Raw genomic sequence first — 21,235 nt, forward strand, 5'->3', positions numbered from 1 at the left:
AAAGTATTGTTCTCTCTTTGCACATATTTTGAAAAATTAGAAATGTAAGTTCTAATAATAGCATGATGCAATGAAACTCATGGTGTGAGCAGATGGTGAGATTTTAATAGATGACATGAGAAAAGTGGAATAATTCAACCTTTATTTTGCTGATATATTTTTTATCAAAGAGGATTATTTTTAAATTCTAAGAACTAGTGCATTTTTTATTAAGAGGAAGATGAAGACCAAGAAATGAGAAATAAATAATGTACTATACTTTTATCCAGTTAAAAGTGTCTTGATCTAGAGCCTGATACCCTCGTGAATTTAAGCAACTTGGACTGAGATTATAGAATCACAGTGTACCCTCTGTAATCAATAACATGACATCCAACCAGAATTTCTATCTGTCACTTACTATCCTAAGCATTATGATATTGTCTTATTTGATTCTCACAACACACCTGTGTAGCAATTTTGTTAGATCCATTTTAGTGATAAGGGTATTGAGACAGAGAGAGGTTAACTGGACTAAGGTCGTATACCATGAAATGGAGGAACTAGGATTCCAACCCAGGTTCTTTGAAAGCAGTGTTCATGCTGTTACTCCCCTACCATACTTGCCAAGCTGGAACACAGAAGTGCCAAAACATTGGAGGCAGTGGAGATTTTTAATTTTCAAGGGAGTAGACCAGAACCAGAAGAAGACAAGATTAATTGATCTATAGTAAAATTATAGAATTTATGATTAAATGATTATAATAAAAACAATGTGTACTTAGAGTTAGAAATAGGCTCCATTTAAGCCAGCACAAACTTATGGAAAACAAATTGTTCCCTAACCTTCATTTCCGATTGAATAATTAGGCTCATAAATAAGATCCATGTAGGAGACATAGCTTATGTTTTCCCAGGCAGTTGGAAGAGTCTTTCTATGCATAGGGTGGTTATATAAAAGATGGAGAACTGCAGATTGAGTGATAGGTGACAGTGCAGTCACTTATTGAACCACCCTACCTATGAAGATGATTGGTGATGGGCGTGAGCCTGGAGGAGGACAGTACTTGGTGACTTGCTGGTGGCAGAACATGTCCTGGTCAATGTCTTTGCCAGTGACTTAGATGATGAAAGGCAAGCCGTATTTTTAAAATGTATACGTGATACAATCAGAATTTTGAAAAAACAGAGCTTGGAACTTGAAACAAACAATGTGAAACTTCACAAGAACCAATATGAAATTCTATATTTAATTAGAAATATTGTAAGTGCAATTGTCATTGCCAAAATGGTTAAGATAATGAAAAACATTTGAAATATGTAGCAATATTAAACTTAAAAATGAAGACTTAAGAGGAACATCAAGTATGCCTTCAAATACATGGAAGATTGTTGTATGGAACATACATTTATTCTGTATGGTTCAGGAGACAAAACTGGGACCAATGAATAAAAACAACGTGACAACTTCCTAAAGATAGTAGCTGTTTAAAACTGGAATGGATTATCTTTCCTTCTTTAAGTTCCTAAGTGTCTCTGATATAAGAGGCTGATGTTAGGTCACTGCCGGTTCCACTTAGATCTGTGTTATGACTTAAGAAATGTTAAGGCATTCCCTTCACTGCCTTCCAAAATTCCTTTTATCACTAGGTCTTTAAACTTCCATGTTACTTATGGCATTAGGGAGAGGTTTCTCAGCCTCGCCGTTGTTGATATTTTGGAGCACATAATTCTTTGTTATAGGAACATGGGTTCTAAGATGTTTAGCATCTCTACTGACTAGACACTAGTAGCACCTCTCCCAGGTGTGTCCATCAAAAATGTCTCCAGATATCACCAAATGTGCCCCAAGGGGTGTCATTGCCACACATTGATAACCACTGCTTCAGGGAAAGGCATTAAGATTCTTCTTAAAAGGCAAGTCACTGATGTGTCAGACTGGGCCAGTTTACTGTGTAGCAATGTTAACAGTGACCTGGAACAGCTGAATACAAACAGGGTAAGTTCAGGGTGATGGTACAACAGGCAAAAGCTAGGTAAGTGGGGTGTTCTAGGGGAGCAGAAGCCCAGGAGGGGTGCTGCATCAAGTATCCTCTCAAGTCAGGGAGTGAAACACTTCATTTTTTCCCCTTAGCATATGCTAATATGCATCTGCACATAAGGAGTACAAGATGAAGAAAATGAGTTTTACTTTTGATTCTAACAGAATGAACTAAGTCCCTCTTTAGCCTTAAAGATTTTGCTTTCAATAGCTCTTTGAAAAATTTTCTCTGCATTATTGATAATTATGTTTTCCCTTAGCCCCTAATTGAATTACAAGTTTTTTGAGGGCAGAAGTTGTTCATGTAACCACATTGCCCTACACTCCACTTTCCACCTTAGTATCTCTCATGGTGTCTTGTCCAGTAGACTCATCAAGAAAATAGTGGTTGAACAAATGAATGAATAAATGAATAAAGTTGCATTTGGGCTGAATCATGAATTGTAAGATTTTGACAGGACAGTAAGAGATTTGGGAGATGACCGAGGCATTCCAAGTTAAAGGATGACATGATATAAAGATGGGCATGCTAGAAGTGGAATGTTTTCTTGGGAGAACAGGTACCTGTGTAGTTGGATCCTGGTACCTGCGTAGAAGGATAGTGGAAGGTGGTGATGGGACAGTAACCTGGTTCTAGACCTGGAGCAGCTTCATGTCAGGCAGAAAGTAGTGCTTATTTTGGTAGGCAAGTGAGAATAGCTAATGGTATTTAGGCAGAATAGTGCCTAACTATTCCATCAAGTTGCTGCTTAGGAAGGTACATCTTCCAGCAGTGTGTGGGGTGATGGGGATATGGAAGGCACTAGTTAGTGCTTATTACTAGGTAAAGATGACAGTGACTTGAACTAGGGGAATGGTTACGTGGGACTGGAGAAGGAGGTAGCAGCTGGGAGGTATTAAATCAGAAGTGTAATTACATAGTTATGGAGTATGTGAGTGCTGGTCAGAATTAAATATGAATTAATTTTGAATTTAAAAAGATAATGTTAGTATCATTAAACATAGAGAGGGGGTGGTGGAGAGGATGATGAAAAGGTTCCTGAAGAGTAACTGAGTTCCTATGGTAGAAGACCCAAATAGAGTTTTGCCACAAATAGAATTTACTTCATAGCACTGTGTGTCTATACTTGATATGATTTTTTCTAAAGATAAAAATCTTATAGAAAGACACTCATAATGGTGGTGCAGAACTAAAAACATTAAAAAAGTTTACTCATTGAGATACATACTTGATTGTGTACTAAAATCTAAAGTAAACACAAAATAAGCAATGGAGCATGAATATGTTTCCTTTTCTTTTTTAGCTCTAATATGTGAAAAGTTTTATTTTAAAGTGTTTTTACTTCACATCCAGTGTTTGGGCACTTGGCTTGAGTTATTAAAAGACACTTAATTGCCCACAAACTTGAACTTGAACTTTCTGCAATTGTAGGACTTCTTTGCTGTTAGAGAGCTACTTTCTGATTAGCTCCAACTTCATTGCCTGTCATTGTGTCCCAGTGAATACTTGAGTGCTTCCTAATGTTGATGGTTCTTTTCCACTGATCATTTCCAATAATGAATTCCGTGAAGATCACTTCTGGTTTTTTTCCCCATGCAATTTTTTTTTCAGATAAAAGACTTTAAATTTACTGTTTTTCCTACTCTTCACTCATTATTCCATAGAGAAAAAATCTTTACAAAGCTTATATAAAGGGTTTGAGGATAAAATGTAATTGCTTATATATTGAATTTAGCAACTTATGTTTTAAGCTTGCTGGCCTCATTGCATTTCATCCCAGAGGCCCAGTGGAATCTAAAATAGGTTTAGAGAAGTAGTAGGGCCCTGCGTCAATCAAACCATCTTTTATGACTGTTGTACCATTAAACTAGCAGTTTTCAAAACTTTAGTATGCATCAGAATCATCTTGAAGGTTTATCAAATCACATAATGTTAGGTGTTATTCTCAGAGCTTTTGATTCAGTAGATATGAAGTGGAAGCCAAGAATATGCACCTCTAGTTCCCCAGCTTGTGTGCTTGCTGCTGGCTCAGGAGCCCACTTTGAGAACCACTGCTCTATGAGCCTTACAGCGGTGTTGTCAGTTTCACATTAGCCTTTTCTGAGAACTGTACTGCAGTCCTTTTGTACTGTCAGTTGAGAAAGAATGCATGTAAAGTACCAATTACAGGGTGTGCTACCCTCTAGGCATATAGTGACTTGAAGCTTTATCATTGCTAATAAGATTTGGTATCCAGAAGTTCATATTCATTTATTATACAGAGATTTATGAAATCACCCCTTTCTTAGAAAATAGGGATAGATTAGTGAGCGAAATATTGTCCTTGTGGATCCTATAATGTATGAAGGAAAAAAAAATACTAAGTAGGCAATTATGAAATTCCAAGACATAGCCCTGGCTGGTGTGGCTTAGTTGGGTGGGCATTGTCCTGCAAATCAGAAGATTGCTGGTTCGATTCCTGGTCAGGGCACATGCCTGGGCTGCAGGCCAGTCGCCAGTTGGGAATGTGTGAGAGGCAACCAACCAGTGTTTCTCTCTCACATCAATGTCACTTTCCCTTTCTTCCTCCCTCCCTTCCCCTTGCTCTAGAATCAATAAAAAGAAAGAAACATATAAATGCTTTAAAAAGTTCAAGCACATCATTTCCATCTCAGTGCCTCAGCATGATCCATGATCTTATGATGCTCCTCATTTTCCACACCTGTAATGATGATGTTCTTTGCCTAGTTACCATGGATTAAATGAGGTGTCATAAGTGCCTTGTATGATATCAAATGCTACTGCGATGTAAGGTACAAGCTATGCTTCTTGTACATGCAGGATAGACTTTGATAGATAAGAAGAAAGAGATGACTGTAAGGCATTGTGATGATGTCTTGTAAGTTCGTTTTGAGCACATCTAACACCCACATTGCTGTCCACATTTTTGTCCATGGCACACAAGCCTTTCTCTTTAAAGGCATGAATTTATTTTGTAACCGTTGTGTTGTAAAGGGCATCAGTGACACTATTTTTTAAAATTGTTGCTTAGAAACTCACAATTTATCAAGCACTTGGAGACATTCATTCAAGAGATTATATACTAAAAATCTAAAGGTTAGCCCTGGGTGGTGTGGCTTGGTTCATTGAGTGCCAGCCTGTGAACCAAAGGGTTGCTAGTTTGATTCCCAGTCAGGACATATGCCTGGGTTTTGGGCCAGGTCCCCTGTGGGGGGCGCACAAGAGGCAACCACATATTAATGTTTCTCTCCCTCTCTTTCTCCCTCCCTTCCCCTTTCTCTCAAAATAAATGAATAAAATCTTTAAAAAAGAAAGGTGAGACCAAATAAAAGAAAGTGATTTATGATATATAGAAGGGATGATTTGACAATTTCTTTTTTATTTTCCAAAAGGCTTGGTGAACTTATGTGGAAAAGAATATATTTACTTTTTACATAAGAAGAAAATCTAGTTCAAGGACAGTTTCTTTGGATGAAAATTATTCTTAGGCTTACATAATCCTAATGATGACCACTTTTAACCTCTTTTCTAAGATGCTGCTATACTAAGGCATATGAGTAAGCATTTTGGTGAGCTATAGTTCCTCTTGAAGAAATGATCACCACACTATTAGTGAAAAGGTGATTCCTCCATTTTTCCAGATTTATTCTATTTCAAATCTGTGTGTGATGTTCTCTCTCTTTTTTTTTTTTTTTTTTTTTTTTGAGAGAGAGAGAGAGATGGAGAGGGAAGGGAGGGAGAAAGACGGGGGGAGAATGATTGATGTGAGAGAGAAACATCAATTGGATGCCTCTCATAAGTGCCCTGACCCAACCAGGGACCAAACCCCCAACCCAGACATGTGCCCTGACCAGGAATAGAACTGACTGACGACCGTTTGTTTTGCGGAACAATGCCCAACCAAGTGAGCCACACTCAAATCTGAGTGTGTTTTGCCTTTTTCCTCACTGTTGCCTCTTTCTTTTTGATGATGGATTTTTTGCATGGAAGGAAAGGGAAGGAAGCAGAATGCCATGAGCATGCACTCGTCTGGGGATGAGGGGTGCTTCTGAGTCTGCTAGTCTGTCCCCTGGACCAGTACCCTAAACTTTCAGCACCTTGAATTCCAGGTCTGAGTGTTGAGAACTGTGAATTGAGTTTCTTCTCTTTAGAGAGAAAAGTCTGAGGTAGCCAAATTTACTGATTAAATCTATGAAAATATTTGAACTAAAAGCAGTGGCTACTTGCTTTCTATGTAAATAGGAATGAGATAATATATATAAAGGCAGATACTCTGGTTGTAGAAGTTAATACAAATCAGAAGGGATTTTAATGGAGACTGTACCACATAGAATTCTTTAAAATGAGGACAGATCTGTTCTTCTCACCCCTCTTGTTTTTTCTTTGGTGATAAGACTTTTACCAAGTTCTGAAAATTCAGTTTCTGTATCCCCCTATGGGCATGGGCTTTGGAACCAGGGAATTTGAGTTTGAGTTAACCTCTACCACTTACAAGCTGGAGTGTTTATCTGTGAAGTGAAGAAGAAGGTTACCTGTGAATGTAGCAGCAGTCTGGATGGGTCAGGGTACTCTAGAGAAACAAATCCAGTGGAGAGTTATTTTAAGGAATGGGCTCACGCAATTGTAGAGGCTGGCAAGCCTGAAATCTGCCAGGCAGGCTGGCAACTTGGCCAGAGTTAGTGTTGCGGGCTGGAGACAGAATCTGTGCTTTAGGAAACCTCAGTTTTTGTTCTTAAGGCCTTCAGCTGACTGGATGAGGCCCACCCAACATTAGCAAGGGTAATCTCCTTTACTTAATGTCAGCTGGTGGTATTGACGTGAACCACTTCTGCTTGCATTTCAGTGTCCAAAGCAAATCCAAGCCCCTGGAACTGGGAAAGTCTAATACTACCATTGCCCAGAAGGAAAAAACATTGGAAAATTGATGGATATCACTAATAAATACTGAATAGTTCATATAACTTTTCAGTCATGTAAAACACATTGGGTGGTTTTATTGGTAAAAAGGGTAACAAATTTGAAGATAATATAAATTATGATTTCTTCCATTTTTTCCATAATTTTTATCTCTTATCTATAAACTATTTTCCTTCCCTGTGGTCACAAAGATTTTCTCTTATATTTTTTTCTAACAGTTTTTTACCCCCATTTAGGCTTTTAATAAATCTGGAGTTTATTTTTGTATGTGGTTTGAATTAGGAGTCTAATTTTAAATATTTTTAAATAAACATATAGAAAATAAATTGTCCCAATACCCTTATAATATAGTCAAATTTTCTCTTCTGATATACTGTTTGATAAATGTTTGATACTTTTGAGTTTTGAGTATAAGAATGCTTGCTGGATTGGTCTTTGTAACTTTTTGTATACTTTCCCAAAATATGAAAATGTAATGTTCTGCCAAAATGTTATTTTTCTTTTCAAAGTTTTTGAAGATATTACAGGTAAAATTTCATTAGCAAATAACTTTACTTACCAAATACCTTTTATCCCAATTATGCTTCACTTTAAAAAATACTCAATATGAGAGTGTTCCAATTAAATGTGTAAAGATGGATAACTGCTGAGAATCCACATTAAAGGAGACTGACCCTAGTTTATCCTCAATCTATTCTTGGTGTGAAGACTATGTTGTGTTAGGGATTGCAGTCTTATTTTCTTTCGTAGGTTGTTATGATTTTGAAAAGTGATAACATCATGTTCTTGGCTTCAGGGAGTAAAGCCTAAGCTTTGGAAAAAGCCCAAGGATTGAATGTTGACCTTGGAAAGTTTTCCTAAGGGAATATATTAGAAAAATGCATTACTTTCTTAATTTTGTTTAATCCCCTAATCCAAATTTTATCTTATTTGTAAAACAATGCTGTCAAACAAAGCATGCTCACTCATGCTGTATTAATTATTTGGGGCTGGTTGAAGAAGGACATACTACAGACTGAAATTGATGTTTATCTACATATTTCATGAGTTTCCTACAGCTGAATAGCCTTTTTGTGAGCAACATGAGTTGAATTCAGGTATTAGTGGGTGCTGGCCAAGTCTAGCCCTTGTGAAACAGGGGTAGTCTCAGAAGAATTCCATTAATTATAAGGAATGTTGGTTTTATTAATATGATTTGATCAAGTATAAAAATATAGAGAATTGATGTATTTTTCTTGGCAGAATTCTTGATTGTTGCAAAAAAAAATAAACAGAAACTATCCTGAAGCCAGAATAAATGCACCAATAGCTTACATTTTTGGTAGAACAAGGCATGGGAATGTGAGCAGATCAGTACAAAATGAGGAATTTTGCATTGAACCTGCTTTGCCATCATAATATAACAGTACGAGGCTGCAGGGACCAATTGGAAGCTATTTCACAGCCTGAAAGCCAGGCTCCTGCATGACTTTTGCTCCCACCTGGCTTCCTGAGGCTGGCATAGGGAAAGAAAATGAGAATCGTGCAAATAATAGAGAAGGACAACCTTTGGAATAAGATTTACCAACGTGCACAAGTTATTTCAGTGTAGAGTTTGAGAAGAGAGAATTAGAGGATGAGATGAAATTAGAGACTTCAGCTGGGATCAGTTCATGCAGTTCCATGTAACCATCTTTAGGAGTTTGAACTGGAATCTGAAGGTAAATAGTAAGCCATTGAAGGGCTTTGAATAAGTGATTGAAGTAATTAGATGAGAGCACTACAAATATACTCTTGCCTCAGTGTGGAAAATGCATTGGAGGGGAACAGGCTGCAGACAGTGACATCTTTTAGGGGAGCATGACAGTGACGGGGTTGGGGGGAAGGTGACGGTGGCTAACTAAGGACCAGAGAGTGACATCTGGTTCGAGATTGAGTTATGCAGCACCAGGAGTCAGATGCAGTATTTGACCACCTGTGGGGGTGGAGGAGGATTAATGCCATTGAGACAAACATTGAGTGGGTAGGCATGGCGCTTCTAAGGGAGGAATCATACCTCCCTTGGCAATTCTTGCCTGATTTTAAAGTACCAAAAAGTGGACAGAACAATTTTCTTTCTAAATATATAACATTTCTTACCATTTTAATGATGAATTTCATCTTGTTTTGGATTCCTATGCTTTACAGTAAGCTCATAATTTCTTATTTCAAGTGAAGGCAGTGATCTCAATAATTCAGTATGAAAATTAATTTAGTGCATTTCTGCTGTTGCCATCTAGTGGTCACTATTAGTTACGGTACCTTTCATTTAATTTTGTGCTCAAGATTTAACTTCTTGAATTATATTTCTCTGAGAGAGAAGTCCGTGCTGTAGTAAATATTAACTAGTAGAGAATCAACTTCTTTGGAAATGGAATAGGTATCTCTATAATTGAATGCACCTACTGGGTAGAGTGTTAGTGACATGAAGATACTATTAACTTTTTTAGCTTACATTTTAGTTTTTCTAGAGTAGGACTTGAAACCATGTATTTTAGCAGCTTTAGGGAAAATCGAGCAAAAAAAAATCAGCAATAATTAGAATTTCTTCATGTCATGTTTAGTAAGAGGACTTCCCTCAATGGCAAGTATGTGGAAAGGTTCAAGGGGATTGTTATAGCTGTCAGTGTGCAAACACCTAGTGAACAAACTTTGGGGGCCCAGGGGTTAACCTTGTCCCACTCTGAGGGGCACAAACAAAGAAGAGTGAGAGCACAGGGTTTTCCCTGGACATAGTTGTATTGGAGGAAGGTAGGAAAATATATTGTTCATTTCTACCCCTCTCTGAATCCAGCTACATACACACAAGTGTGCTGCAATCAACAATTCAAAACCCTGAACATCCGGGATGGGGCCTCCTGTTCCTAGTGAGAACCACCAGTCAAAGACTAGGTGTGAACTACTTCTTTTTTTTCAAATTTTATTTTAATCATTGTTCAAGTACATTTTTCTGTCCTTTACTCCCATTCCAGCCCACCCACCCATCCCTCCCCACCTCCCTCCCATTTCCCTCCCCACCTCCCTCCTATTTCCCTCCCCCTAGTTTTTGTCCATGTGTCCTTTATATTTGTTCCTGTAAACCCTTCCCATTCTCCCCTGAAATTCCCCCCCTTCTCCCCTCTGGTCACTGTTAGCCTGTCCTCTGAAATAGAGGACAGGTGTGAACTTCTTGATGTCAATAAACGTATTCTGTTTTAGACTTCTTATGTTTGACTCATCATGTCAAACAAACAGAATAAAATTTAACCATCTGACCTCATTAGTACAAATCATCAATGTGTACTGTGAGAAATTCAGGAATATATATGAGCCCAGATCCTTGTGGCCCAGGACTTACTAAGTGAGAGGCATGTGGGCAACTGCTACGTCAGAACTATATTATTAGAACAACCGTATGAGAGCAGGCAAGGTGGGTGGGAGAGGGGACTGGGAGAGCCAAGGAGGACACCCGCCAGCTTCAAGAGTCTGTGCTGGAGTTTGGTGTTGTGGGGTAGAAAACAAACATTCGTGTTTTGTCCAAGAAAACCTACAGATCCTGAAGGCAGGGAAATAGGAAGTATTCTGGGTACTTTTACTGGTATTTTACACATAATAAAACCATATACTTTCTTCTTTAGCTATTTTTTGGGAGATGAGACTTAAAGAAGTTCAGCAGTCTTCACAACAATAGCAACTTTAGGAGCATATTTTTGTCTCACCCCTGCCCTCCCATCCCTGCCACCGAACAGTAGGAAACATGTTTTATTCATCCTAATACCTCGTAGACCCTACTGTGGAGTTGTCCATGTGTTTAAAGAACAAAAGGCCTGGTGTCTGTTTACTGAATATTTCCAAATGTATCATATTGCCTAAGATGTTAATGATGAATTCACTAATCGTTAACAGTTCATCAATGTAGTAGGTTAATGATGAATTCTACCTTGTGTAGTATACAGACAGCTCTTGGTGGCTTTGTAAACTTAGACAGGTCAGCTTCTCCCTGTGGCCTTCAGTTCCCTCATCTGTACAGTGAGAAAGTTCTCCCAGGTCATTTGGAAGGTCTCCTCCAGTTCCAGCGGTCATAGAATGTCACTCCGACCCTCTCACCTGTTCCCTTCATCCCTTGTACGTGGAGGCACTCTCCTTTCTCCTAGCCTCCCAGATTTTTCTCCAGCCTCATGTCAGTCCCCGTGTTTTCCTAAATGCCACCCTAATTAGTTTTCCAACTTCCAGTTTACTGGATCATTATCTCAAAAATCATACATAAGTCTTTGTGTGAGGGTTTTTTTTCATTTAGCAATTTAACTTGGATAATGATCCATATGAGTATATATAAACTGCTTTATTCTCTTTAATAATTGTTAAAATATTCCAAACTATAGGTTATTTACCATCTGATTTAATTTTATTGTATATTAATAAATACAATATTTATTAATTTGTATGTATTTGTATTTGTAATTTGTACAAATTGTACAAATTGTAATTTGTAATTTGTACAAATAATTTGTAATTATTTATTCATTTGACAGAGAAAGAAAAAGAGCGAGAGATTAATTGATTTGTGGTTCTACTTATTGATGCTCATTGGTTGCTTCTTACATGTGTCCTGACAGGAGATTGAACCCACAATCTTGGCTTATTGAGATGCCACTCTAACCACTTGAGCTCCTTTTAAACAGTGCTCAGCAAATATCCTTGTATAGTTGTCATTTTTGAATTGCTGGATTGGGATGCATATTTTTACTTTTGAAATACATGACTAAGTTGTGCTGCAGTATTTAAGAAATTTTCCTTTTGTCCTGTAAATTATCACTGAATGTTTTTTCTTGGTTTCTTTTAGACTTTTTTTTCTTTTATTCATGGCATATGTCCAAAGAAAAGCAAAATATATGTACCACAAATAAAGCAATTCACAACTGTGAAATGTAGATTATAGGAATACAAATATATAAAATATAGCCTGTGATTTTTCTGTAGCCACTTTAACTTTAGAAATCTTTAAGGCCTCTTAATTAATTTAAAAGCCAAATAAGTATGCTTAAACAAAGCTAATTAGAATTTACTTGCAGTTAAACCAGGGATTAATATCTGTGAACACTATCACATTTATATTAAATATATACTCACAGCTTCATTAGCATAAGCCTAAAAGGAATATGTAATCAAACAATTATCAGGGCCAAAATAGAGTATAGTGAATAATGCTTTGAAAATCCAGTAGTATTATCACAAAATAGTGCTATTATTTTGGCACAGAAGCATTCACTTATATAATCCCTACCACAGAAATGATTTTATGACACTTTGAAAAAAAATTTCAAGTGCTCTCGAGATATTCATGCTATATTTGAGTTGTTTTGCTAAATATGCAGTTTTAGCTTTGGGGAAATTTACTGAAAAAGCAGTTTGCAGCCCAGCAGTATCTGACTCAGCAATCTTCACACTCTCTAGTCAGGGCCAGCCCGGCCCATGGCACGTGGCCTGTGAGTCACGCAGGCCCCCACCTTGGAGGCCCCCGTACCTGATGTGATTCTCCATTCTCACTGTCCTGAAATTCTTAAGAATGTTTGAATGGGGGCCCCACATTTTCATTTTGCACTGGATTCCACAAACTATACAGCCAGTCCTACCTTTAGTTTATTATTCAGAATGAAGCTGTATTTATTAGAATGTATCCTTGAGTAAGTACTAATCCTAATTGTAGTGGACATTTTAGAACTAAATCTATATTAATAAGTCTATTCTATTTGAAACCAATGGCCAGTGAGTGGTGACTGCAGATGAAGTCTTCACCGCCACCCCAGCCCTTTGTCCCCTTCCCAGCCACTGAGCAGTGCCAGGCATTGGAAATCCCTCCATGAGGTTTCCTATGGTTACAGGAGTTTCTAATCTATGCAGTTCAGTGCTTCCAAATGGCAAATCACTTCTTAAACAGCATGACTGGACCTGTAACAAACATCACCAAGGAGCTTGGTGATATTATCTTTGCAGTAGTGGACAGGCTTCCTCTTCCACGCTGGACAGTGTGCCTCAGGGGAAGACTGTGGGAGGCAGTGATCCCTGCAGCCCTCTGCTCCTGCTCCATCCTGGTTGGCTTGCTCATTTCACCGTTGGCTGCTGTCCTCTTAACCTGTGCTTTATTCCCCCATCTTGTGGCGGGCCCAGTTACTACACAATTTATTTTTTGATTGGGTACATCCTTTAGGAGCTTTGATGATGGTCAGTTAATTAGAGCCCAACATGAGTGTTAGCTTGGATTTAACCTAGTTTGGCATAGACAATCCTGTGTCAGACCTTCGTGGAGAGCAATGCAATTCTGGATTGTTGAATCCTTGGAGCTTGAGACTATATCAGACCTAAGAATTTAGCTTATTCTGGGATCACAAGGTTCACCTAGATCCTGAAATGAAATATTGTAATTCTGTTACGTAACCTGATCTCTCTAGGATCTCATACATTCAAAGATGTGGGTCATTAGTATAGTTCTCCTGCGCTCATCAGGAGAACTTGTACACTGACCGAGAACACATAGGTGGTCGGTGTGTGATAGGTTATGGGTCACATGTCATCTAAGGTTTTGTCCAGAGAGGGTCTTTTACCTCTGACAGCATTCCAATCTATAGCCACTTCTGTCAGACACTGAAAACTAACTCATAAGAAAACAAACATTTGCTTTTTGTTTCCAAGCTCACTTCTTCTCATAATCCCATGAGGAAATTGAATAAAGTCAAATTAACTTTCAAAAATAGCAAAGCAAATAAAATAAACTCTCCCCTATTTTCCTGCTATAGAGAAATGGTTAAGAATTTTTATTTTTGGATCCTGACTTTTAGATTTCCTGAGTTTTTCTGATGACTTTGGCCATGAAAAATATCCAAAAGAGCACAAAGAAGTTTGCTGTTGGAGGAAGGAATCAAAGGTAGAGGAACATAAAAATCATGTTGCCAAATAAGAGGCACAATAGAACATTTACAGAAAGTATTTTAATTTGCAGGGTGGAAGGTTGAGTGTAGAGAGGAGGGAGCCCAGCCATGGGGCTAAAAGTCCGCATGGAAACAGAGAGGAAACACATGGGGAGGATAATAGGCACGTTGGAATCTGCTGGGCCACTGGCAGCTTTGGTTTTAGTAAACTTAAAAGGGGTTTCTTTCTTCCTTTTCTACTATCACAAAATACAACGGAAGGGTCTGGAATCATAAAGAGAGGTTGAAGGTAGATTAGATTTGTGAATATACCAAGACATGGGCATCACAGACGGGGGGATAAAGTGGGAAGCTTGTGTTTCTGTTGACGACTCAGTTGGGAGACATGTGAATTGTGATGGGTCCTCCTGAGGACCTTGTGGGTGAAGGATGGTCATGTGCTAGCCCTGGATCAGGAGCTTCTCGGGCAATACTCTTTTCCCCATTGGTCCCGTGGTTACGATGTCTCAGGGGACTGCTTTCTTTTCTTGGGTGGACTGAAGCACAAGGGGTTCTGACAACATCTGCTGCCTGGTGCATTTGTGGTGTGAGTGGCTCAGGGAAAGGAAGGTCAGCCTAGAGCAGGGTTAGCCTGGAGCAGGAGGCCAGGGGCTGCCCCAGAAGTAGGATGCTGTGGAAGCTGCAGCATGGGGTGTGGAGACTTTGCTTCTGTCTTGTGGCTGCAGAGCCATGTAGAGAAACTGTACTCATAAAAATGGAGAAGTAATTCACCTTTCTTTATGATATCATCACCTGAAGATCTTACCAAAGATCTATATTTTATATTGAATTGTTTTTTTTCTTTTTAGAATTTCCCCACATTTCTCTGCACCTGGCTGCTTTGGGTTTTTATATTCAAATAATACATTTTATACATTTTTATTCCTTTTTTATCTTTGTAGAGTATCTCTTCTAAAAATTTTTTTCAGGTACAGTGTGAGAAAGATAAACTCAGGATACTTTCAGACATGAATTTCATGTCTGAAAGTATCCTGAATTTTTTACCCAAACATTTGATTTATAACCTGACAAATTCATAGAATTTTAAGGTCATTTCCCCCACTCACCCCAGTTGAAAATATTAAAGCATTGCCCATTTGTTTTTTAACAAAAGCTTTGTTTTACTATGAGAAGTTTAATATCAGTTGATTTAGTATTTCTTTATAGGCAGCCTTTCCCCCCTCTGTAATCTTTTGTTATTTTATTTTTTTGTCTGTGAACTCATAAGATTTCAACAGGGTGTTTTTACAATAATTATGTGTCTTTTTATTAATTCTGAGCTCTTTCAGTCTGATGCTTTGGGTATCTTCAGCCTATGGAGTTTTTATTACATTTTTCTTAATTTTCTTATTTGCATTTTCACTGTATTCTTCTGAAATGCTTCTTAAAAGGATGTTGGGCCTTCCATATCTCAGTTCCATGCCTCTTAATTTCTATTTCCCTCTTTTTTGTATTTTTGTTTCTTTTATCATTAGATTTACTCAACTTTTAACTTTAGATCACTAACATTGCCTCAAATTTCCTATGTCCTTCCATTTATATTTTGATTTTAGCAATCATATTTTAATCCTGACGAATTCTATATTTGCTTCAGATTTTTCTCATTTTTCATCACAGCAAGTTCCTGTTTTATAAATGCAACATTCTTTCCAGTGGTTTCCTGAAGCAGCTCCTTTTCTTCTTGGCTCAGCTGTCCTCTGTTTATACACGTGCACAGTCTTTTCCTAAAGTTTCTGGTGGTTTCTGGTTGTTGTTTCATTTTTACGAATGAAAGCTAAGGTTTATTATTATAGATAGCTTGTACCAGTTTCTCTCTATAAGCTGAACAGATGCCCCCATCTGACCTCTTCCTTGGTGAGGAAGGCTGCGTGCCAGCTTAAAGAGGTTGTTAGCCCTCAGGCTTCCCGGGACCACTCATCAGTGGGACATCAAGGTGCCCAATGAGGAGGGCCTTGCTCTGGGGGTAGAATACTTTCCTGCTGTTCACTGCCAAGCATCTGTCCTCACCTTCTGTGAGATGCAGAGTCCCTGGTTACTTCCAGTCCTACTCTGCTGCTTCCTGGAGTCCAACACTGTTCCTGGAGACTTTCTCAGACAGATGGCACAGGACAAGAGTTCTCTGACCTCACTGTGAGTAAAAGCCCCAGCTGCCAATGGCACAGCTTACCAGAGGGAGATGGGATTTCAGCTAGCCCAGCTGCTGGGAATGCAGTTTTCTATGAGTTACACTGATGGCGTCCCCTTGGCCTCTGGTTTTGTGCTTTGCTTGAATATTCTCTCTGGTTCTCTTGGAAAGAATAGAACTTCTGTTGTCTTGACTGTAGTGTCTTCCATGCTTCAATGTAACCATAGTCTTACCCACCTGCTTCATTTTTCATAATTCCAGAGTTTCTCAAATCTCTAGTCAAGTGATAGCACCCTTTTTTGTTACACCTTGCTATTTGTTTTCATTCTGTAAATAACTTTTTTTGTGTTATTTTAATAGGATTTGGGGGCATGAGGGAGGGGCTAGTCAAGGTGTAGGCGTGTAAGATCATTCAACTATGTTATACAGAAACCAACATGTATTGAATTTGTTGCACAAATGCTACAGGACCACATTTCTTCCAAATAGAGTCTGTGGTCTGGAGTTAATGTTAAAGATGTTTTTGGTTAAATAAAATATATATAAGCACACACAGCGTATTTCATATGTAAAACAGTCTTGAAAACAGCTGGCAAGACTTTTCATTACTTCAGCAGAAAACAGATTTTACTGAATGATGGTGAATCTTTCTGAATCACCTCGTGGTTTGCCAGCTGCGCCGAGCTCGGTCCAGCTCAGTGAGGGTTTGTTGACACTGATTGCCATTTATTTTAGTCTTAAGCACATGATATCTGTTTTTATCAAAACATATATAACTCTACAAAACCTTAAAGAAATCGTGTGTAAACAGAGTTCAGCACATACCTTCTGTGAACACGGTATTAGGTGTCTGTGAATGAGGAGTGCATTTCCAGCATTCCTGGATGGCCTCATTGATTCGAGGACATCAATGTGCTCTTTTACTTTTCATAAACCGTGGGGAACATGCGGTGTCAGCATGCTGCCAAATTTAATTTACATAAGAATTTCTGTCTATGCCTAATGCTGTGACTTTTAGTTTAATGTAAATTTAGCATTAAATGCCTTATATGTTTCCTTTTCTGTGCGTTGACTTGGTGCGATGCATATTAGGTACAACTTTTCTTTGAAAAATGACCATATACATTTTAATAATCATGTAATATTTTATATTTTTTATTTTAAAGGTAGCAGTATAGTTTTGCTAGTTGAGAGAATACTTCTAACAAAAAGGAAAGATTAGTACTTAAATGTTTTAGACTGGCTAGATTTAAGAGCTGTTTTTAAAATATCTTTTCACCTCCGTATCTCCAGATCATATTGCCCACTGCCCCTCACTGTTACTTTTAGCTGCCGACCCCTGGCTAGTTCACCTAGATTCCTCAATAGTTTTACCCCCTAATTACTGCCACACTCTCTAACACTGCACCTGTATTCCTCCTTGACAATTTCCATGTACACTAGATGGCCTTTTCCTCATCACGATGTCTTTATTGAACTCCTCTCATCCAATGATTTTTGTCTGACTTCCTGCCTCAGCCCCTCCCACTGCTGTTACCAGTGACGTCAGACTGACTCTCCATAGTCCCACGTTCAAGCATCTTTCTCTCTGGCCATCCCCTCCTATCCTTGTTGCTCACTGCCTCTGGTTTCCCAGCTCCAGCTTTTCTTTGACTCTCCCTGGCCATCCAATTCATTGATCTCTCATCTCCTTGATATCCTCACTCAGCTTCCTGTCCAATTTACAATCTGGGGTCAGTACACAGTTACTCTAATTGCTCCTTTGCATGTACTTACTTTCAAGTGCCTCACCCCTCTCTCAGATTGTCCTACTCCGTTAGCTAACCCTGACCCTGCCTGAATACAAACTCTCTGTCGTGCCTGCATAAAATGGGGTATAGGGATATCCAACATTAGCTACTACACTGATGACTAAAAAATTAACAGTGATTACTTGGTTATTATGGCTGTAGGAGCCATCTTCTAAAGACAATATAGGAACACTTCAGATTATTTTCAAGGAAGGAAAGTACCACAGCAACTTTTCATCTGATTTGAAAGGCAAACAAAAAAAGTGAGCATGAGACCTTCAGAAGTTTCAGGATTGAAATTGCTATTGCTTTAAAGCTGTCATCTAATCTAATGTTGCCTTATCTGCACGCCCAGGCCTTTTGTGACAGGACTAATCTAGTCAGTCCTTGTACTTATTTTTTCTCAATTTTTTTCATAGCTTTTGTAGTATACAATGAATTTAAATAGAACATAACACATCTCTTCTGCAGAATCAAGATCCAAAACATTTTCAGATCGCATTCCACTGATCTATAATTGGGTTTTAACTGAACCCTGCATTGCTTTAACCACAATAAAGGCATGGCCTCTTCAGTTATAACTAAAATAATTGATATTTTAAATAACAAATAAAGAAGACGTGTCAACTGGTTGTTTGCTTACCTGTTTTTCAGACTATAAAGAAGTATTACCTTTGTTTGATAAATATTTTGCTTCATGTTATATTTATGGTAGAAATCCTTTGCTCCTTCTAATTCTATGTTCAATCTGTACATTTTTGAGATACCTTGAATTCCTTTATCCACGGCTCTGAGATCACATTGGAATTTTATCATCTACACAATCCATTTAGCCTCTACCCAGATAACTGTGCATTCCTAGACTGCTATACATATCAGTCAGTATCCCTGAGATATCATGACAGCAGTGTCTTGTATAAGAGGTCAGAAGAATATATTTTGCTGGTCTAAGAAATCTATGAATGCTTAAAATATTATTTATTAGGACAGGCAACCACTTTAATAACTAATATTTACCTGTGGTCAGTAAGCTCGGCATTTGTTCATTCATTCATACATTCATTCATTCACTCAGTACCACCTGTGAGCCAGGCAGAGTTCCTGGTTCTAGGGAGAGAGTACTGATCAAACCTGGCCATTGTTGTTCTCAGCACACTAGGAAGGAGTAGAGACAGGCACAAACAGATGAGCAAATATTAAATGAGATGATTCTGGAGGGTGGTAAATTATGTGAAGAAAATTGAAAAATGAAGTATAAAACTTCTGTGAAGATTGGTATCTAAGCAGATATCATTAGAGACAAATGATGGCAAGCCAGCGATGTCACCATCTGAGAGAAGATCATTCAAGGCAGAGGAAATAGGCTACTGACAAAAAATACAAGGGGATGGGGAATTTCCAGTATCCGCTCTGTTAGTACCTGGATATCTGATTGTTTGGTTTACTCACAAGAACCACTGCCTCACATAGTGTCTGAACTCAAAATAATAACTGACAGACTAGAATTCTGGGCTAAGCCCAACAAGATGAAATGTGACTGATATGAATGTAAAACGGTGCATGCAAGTTCACAAACCCCGTTACTCAGCACAAAATGATATCCACATGGTTTGGCTACTGTTCATATGAGAACAATCTGGGGACTCTAACTGACCACACAGTAGAGCTTGCTCTTTGCTGTTTCTGACAGGGAAAAACAATGTGTAGATATTACCCTTCCGTCAGATTTCTGCCCAATTTAAGACATCAATAGAACTGTCCACAAATGGAACAGCCTGTTTGACAGGTAGAGAAATTTCCATTTCTTAACTCCACTGGTTAAAAAAATGAAGAAAGAATGAATACCCACCAGGGCTTTTGGAAAAATGAAAGTCTGTATTGTTCAGAGGCCAGTTTAAGACACGTTTCAGTTTCTGTGATTCTGTGATTTATTACTTGTTTATTTCATTCCAATAAAGTTTCTGCATTTGGGGGTATTTATATATGGTTAGGAAGAAAAAATCTTATTGGTGTAGAATAATGTATATGAAGTTTATTGAAAGTTGAGTTTATAATTGCATCTCTTAAAATAATAATCTGAAGTTTAAAACTCTTAGACTATAATTTTTAAAGAGTTTACATTAAATTTCTAGTATGTTTTGGCCAAGTAGAATAATAAAAATAAAAGTAAATAAATATACCTTGGCTTTGCCATGTGTTAGCTGTGTAACATACACAACCTTCCTGCACTTCTGTTTCCTCAAAGTGAGGACAGTGACCCGCACCTGCCTGAAGATGCCCTTGGGGTTAAATGGGTTGTGGTGTGGGAAGCAGTTGGAGCAGTGCCCAGCCATAGTAAGTGCTGAGTAAGGGCTTGTTGTTATTGTTTGATGTAAATGTGTTTTCTCTTCTGCCTCCAGGAACTGATGACCAAATTGATAACTGAGACACCTGACCAGCCAATCCCGTTTCTCATTGACCATCTCCAGTCCAAACAAGGAAACCGTGGGCAGCTTCAGAGAACTTTATCTGGATCTGCAGCTCTCTGGGCAGAGAGTGAACCATCAGGTAAATGAAAAAAATATATATTTTATAGTTAATTTTGATACATTTAGTGTAAAAATTTACAAAAGTCTTTCTGATTATAAGATAAATATAGATGGTTACCTAGGGGTTCAGGTATTGATCTGTAACTTCACCCGTATACTAAATTTTGTCATAAAATATTCTTCAATATAAACACATTGTCATGTATTATGCTTTAAAATACAAGAATTTGTCCATCAAATTTTATAGAAATAAGATTCAGATTTTCATGAGAAGATTTCATTCTACCTGAATTCAAGCTAATTATTCTAAGCTTGAAAATTTTCTTCTTTTTATCAAGAATCTGAATTAAATGCTTTAGCTTATCTGTAGAAAGGTAAGTATTAGATTTCCACAAAGTTACCCTTCTTGTTGCCCAACCTTGATGATTATTCTCTATTTCCCCAACCCCAGTTTTATCTGTGTAGTAACTTCAGTCTTAGAAAGATCCATTTACTCTGGGCATTGGGGAACCAGCTTCACCATTAGGTGATAGCCCCATTTTCCCAGTTTAACTAGTTCCTTTGTTTAGTCTTACAATTCTAGAAATCAAGATATTGGCTGAGTGGTTTCTCACCTGGAGTCTGGAGTAAGAAAAAACCTGCTTCCAAACTCATTCAGGTTATTGGCAGAAGTAATTTCCTTGTAGTTCTATGACTGGGGCCCCTGTTTCCTTGCTGGATCAGCCCAGGCTTGCTCTCAGCTCCTAGATGCAATCTGCAGTTCTTTGCCACATGCCTCTCTCACATTATGGCAGCTCACTTCTGTAAAACCAGCAAGGGAATTTCTCTCATTAAAGTGTAGTAGGATGGAGTCCTTTATAACAAGACATAATCATAGTGTTATGATGAGCAA

The 21,235-nt window shown here is 38.1% G+C and overlaps 1 protein-coding gene across 1 annotated transcript in view; it reads left to right on the plus strand.

Moving 5' to 3' along the window:
* C7H8orf34 (chromosome 7 C8orf34 homolog) overlaps positions 1-21,235 on the plus strand; it is a 302,768-nt gene that overhangs the window by 39,355 nt on the left and 242,178 nt on the right. Inside the window, 1 exon segment of the mRNA XM_028534036.2 lies at positions 20,215-20,362. Within this exon segment, the coding sequence (XP_028389837.1) occupies positions 20,215-20,362 (148 nt within the window).

The sequence above is a fragment of the Phyllostomus discolor genome, chromosome 7 (assembly GCF_004126475.2).
Source record: "Phyllostomus discolor isolate MPI-MPIP mPhyDis1 chromosome 7, mPhyDis1.pri.v3, whole genome shotgun sequence".
In the NCBI taxonomy this organism is placed as follows: domain Eukaryota; kingdom Metazoa; phylum Chordata; class Mammalia; order Chiroptera; family Phyllostomidae; genus Phyllostomus; species Phyllostomus discolor.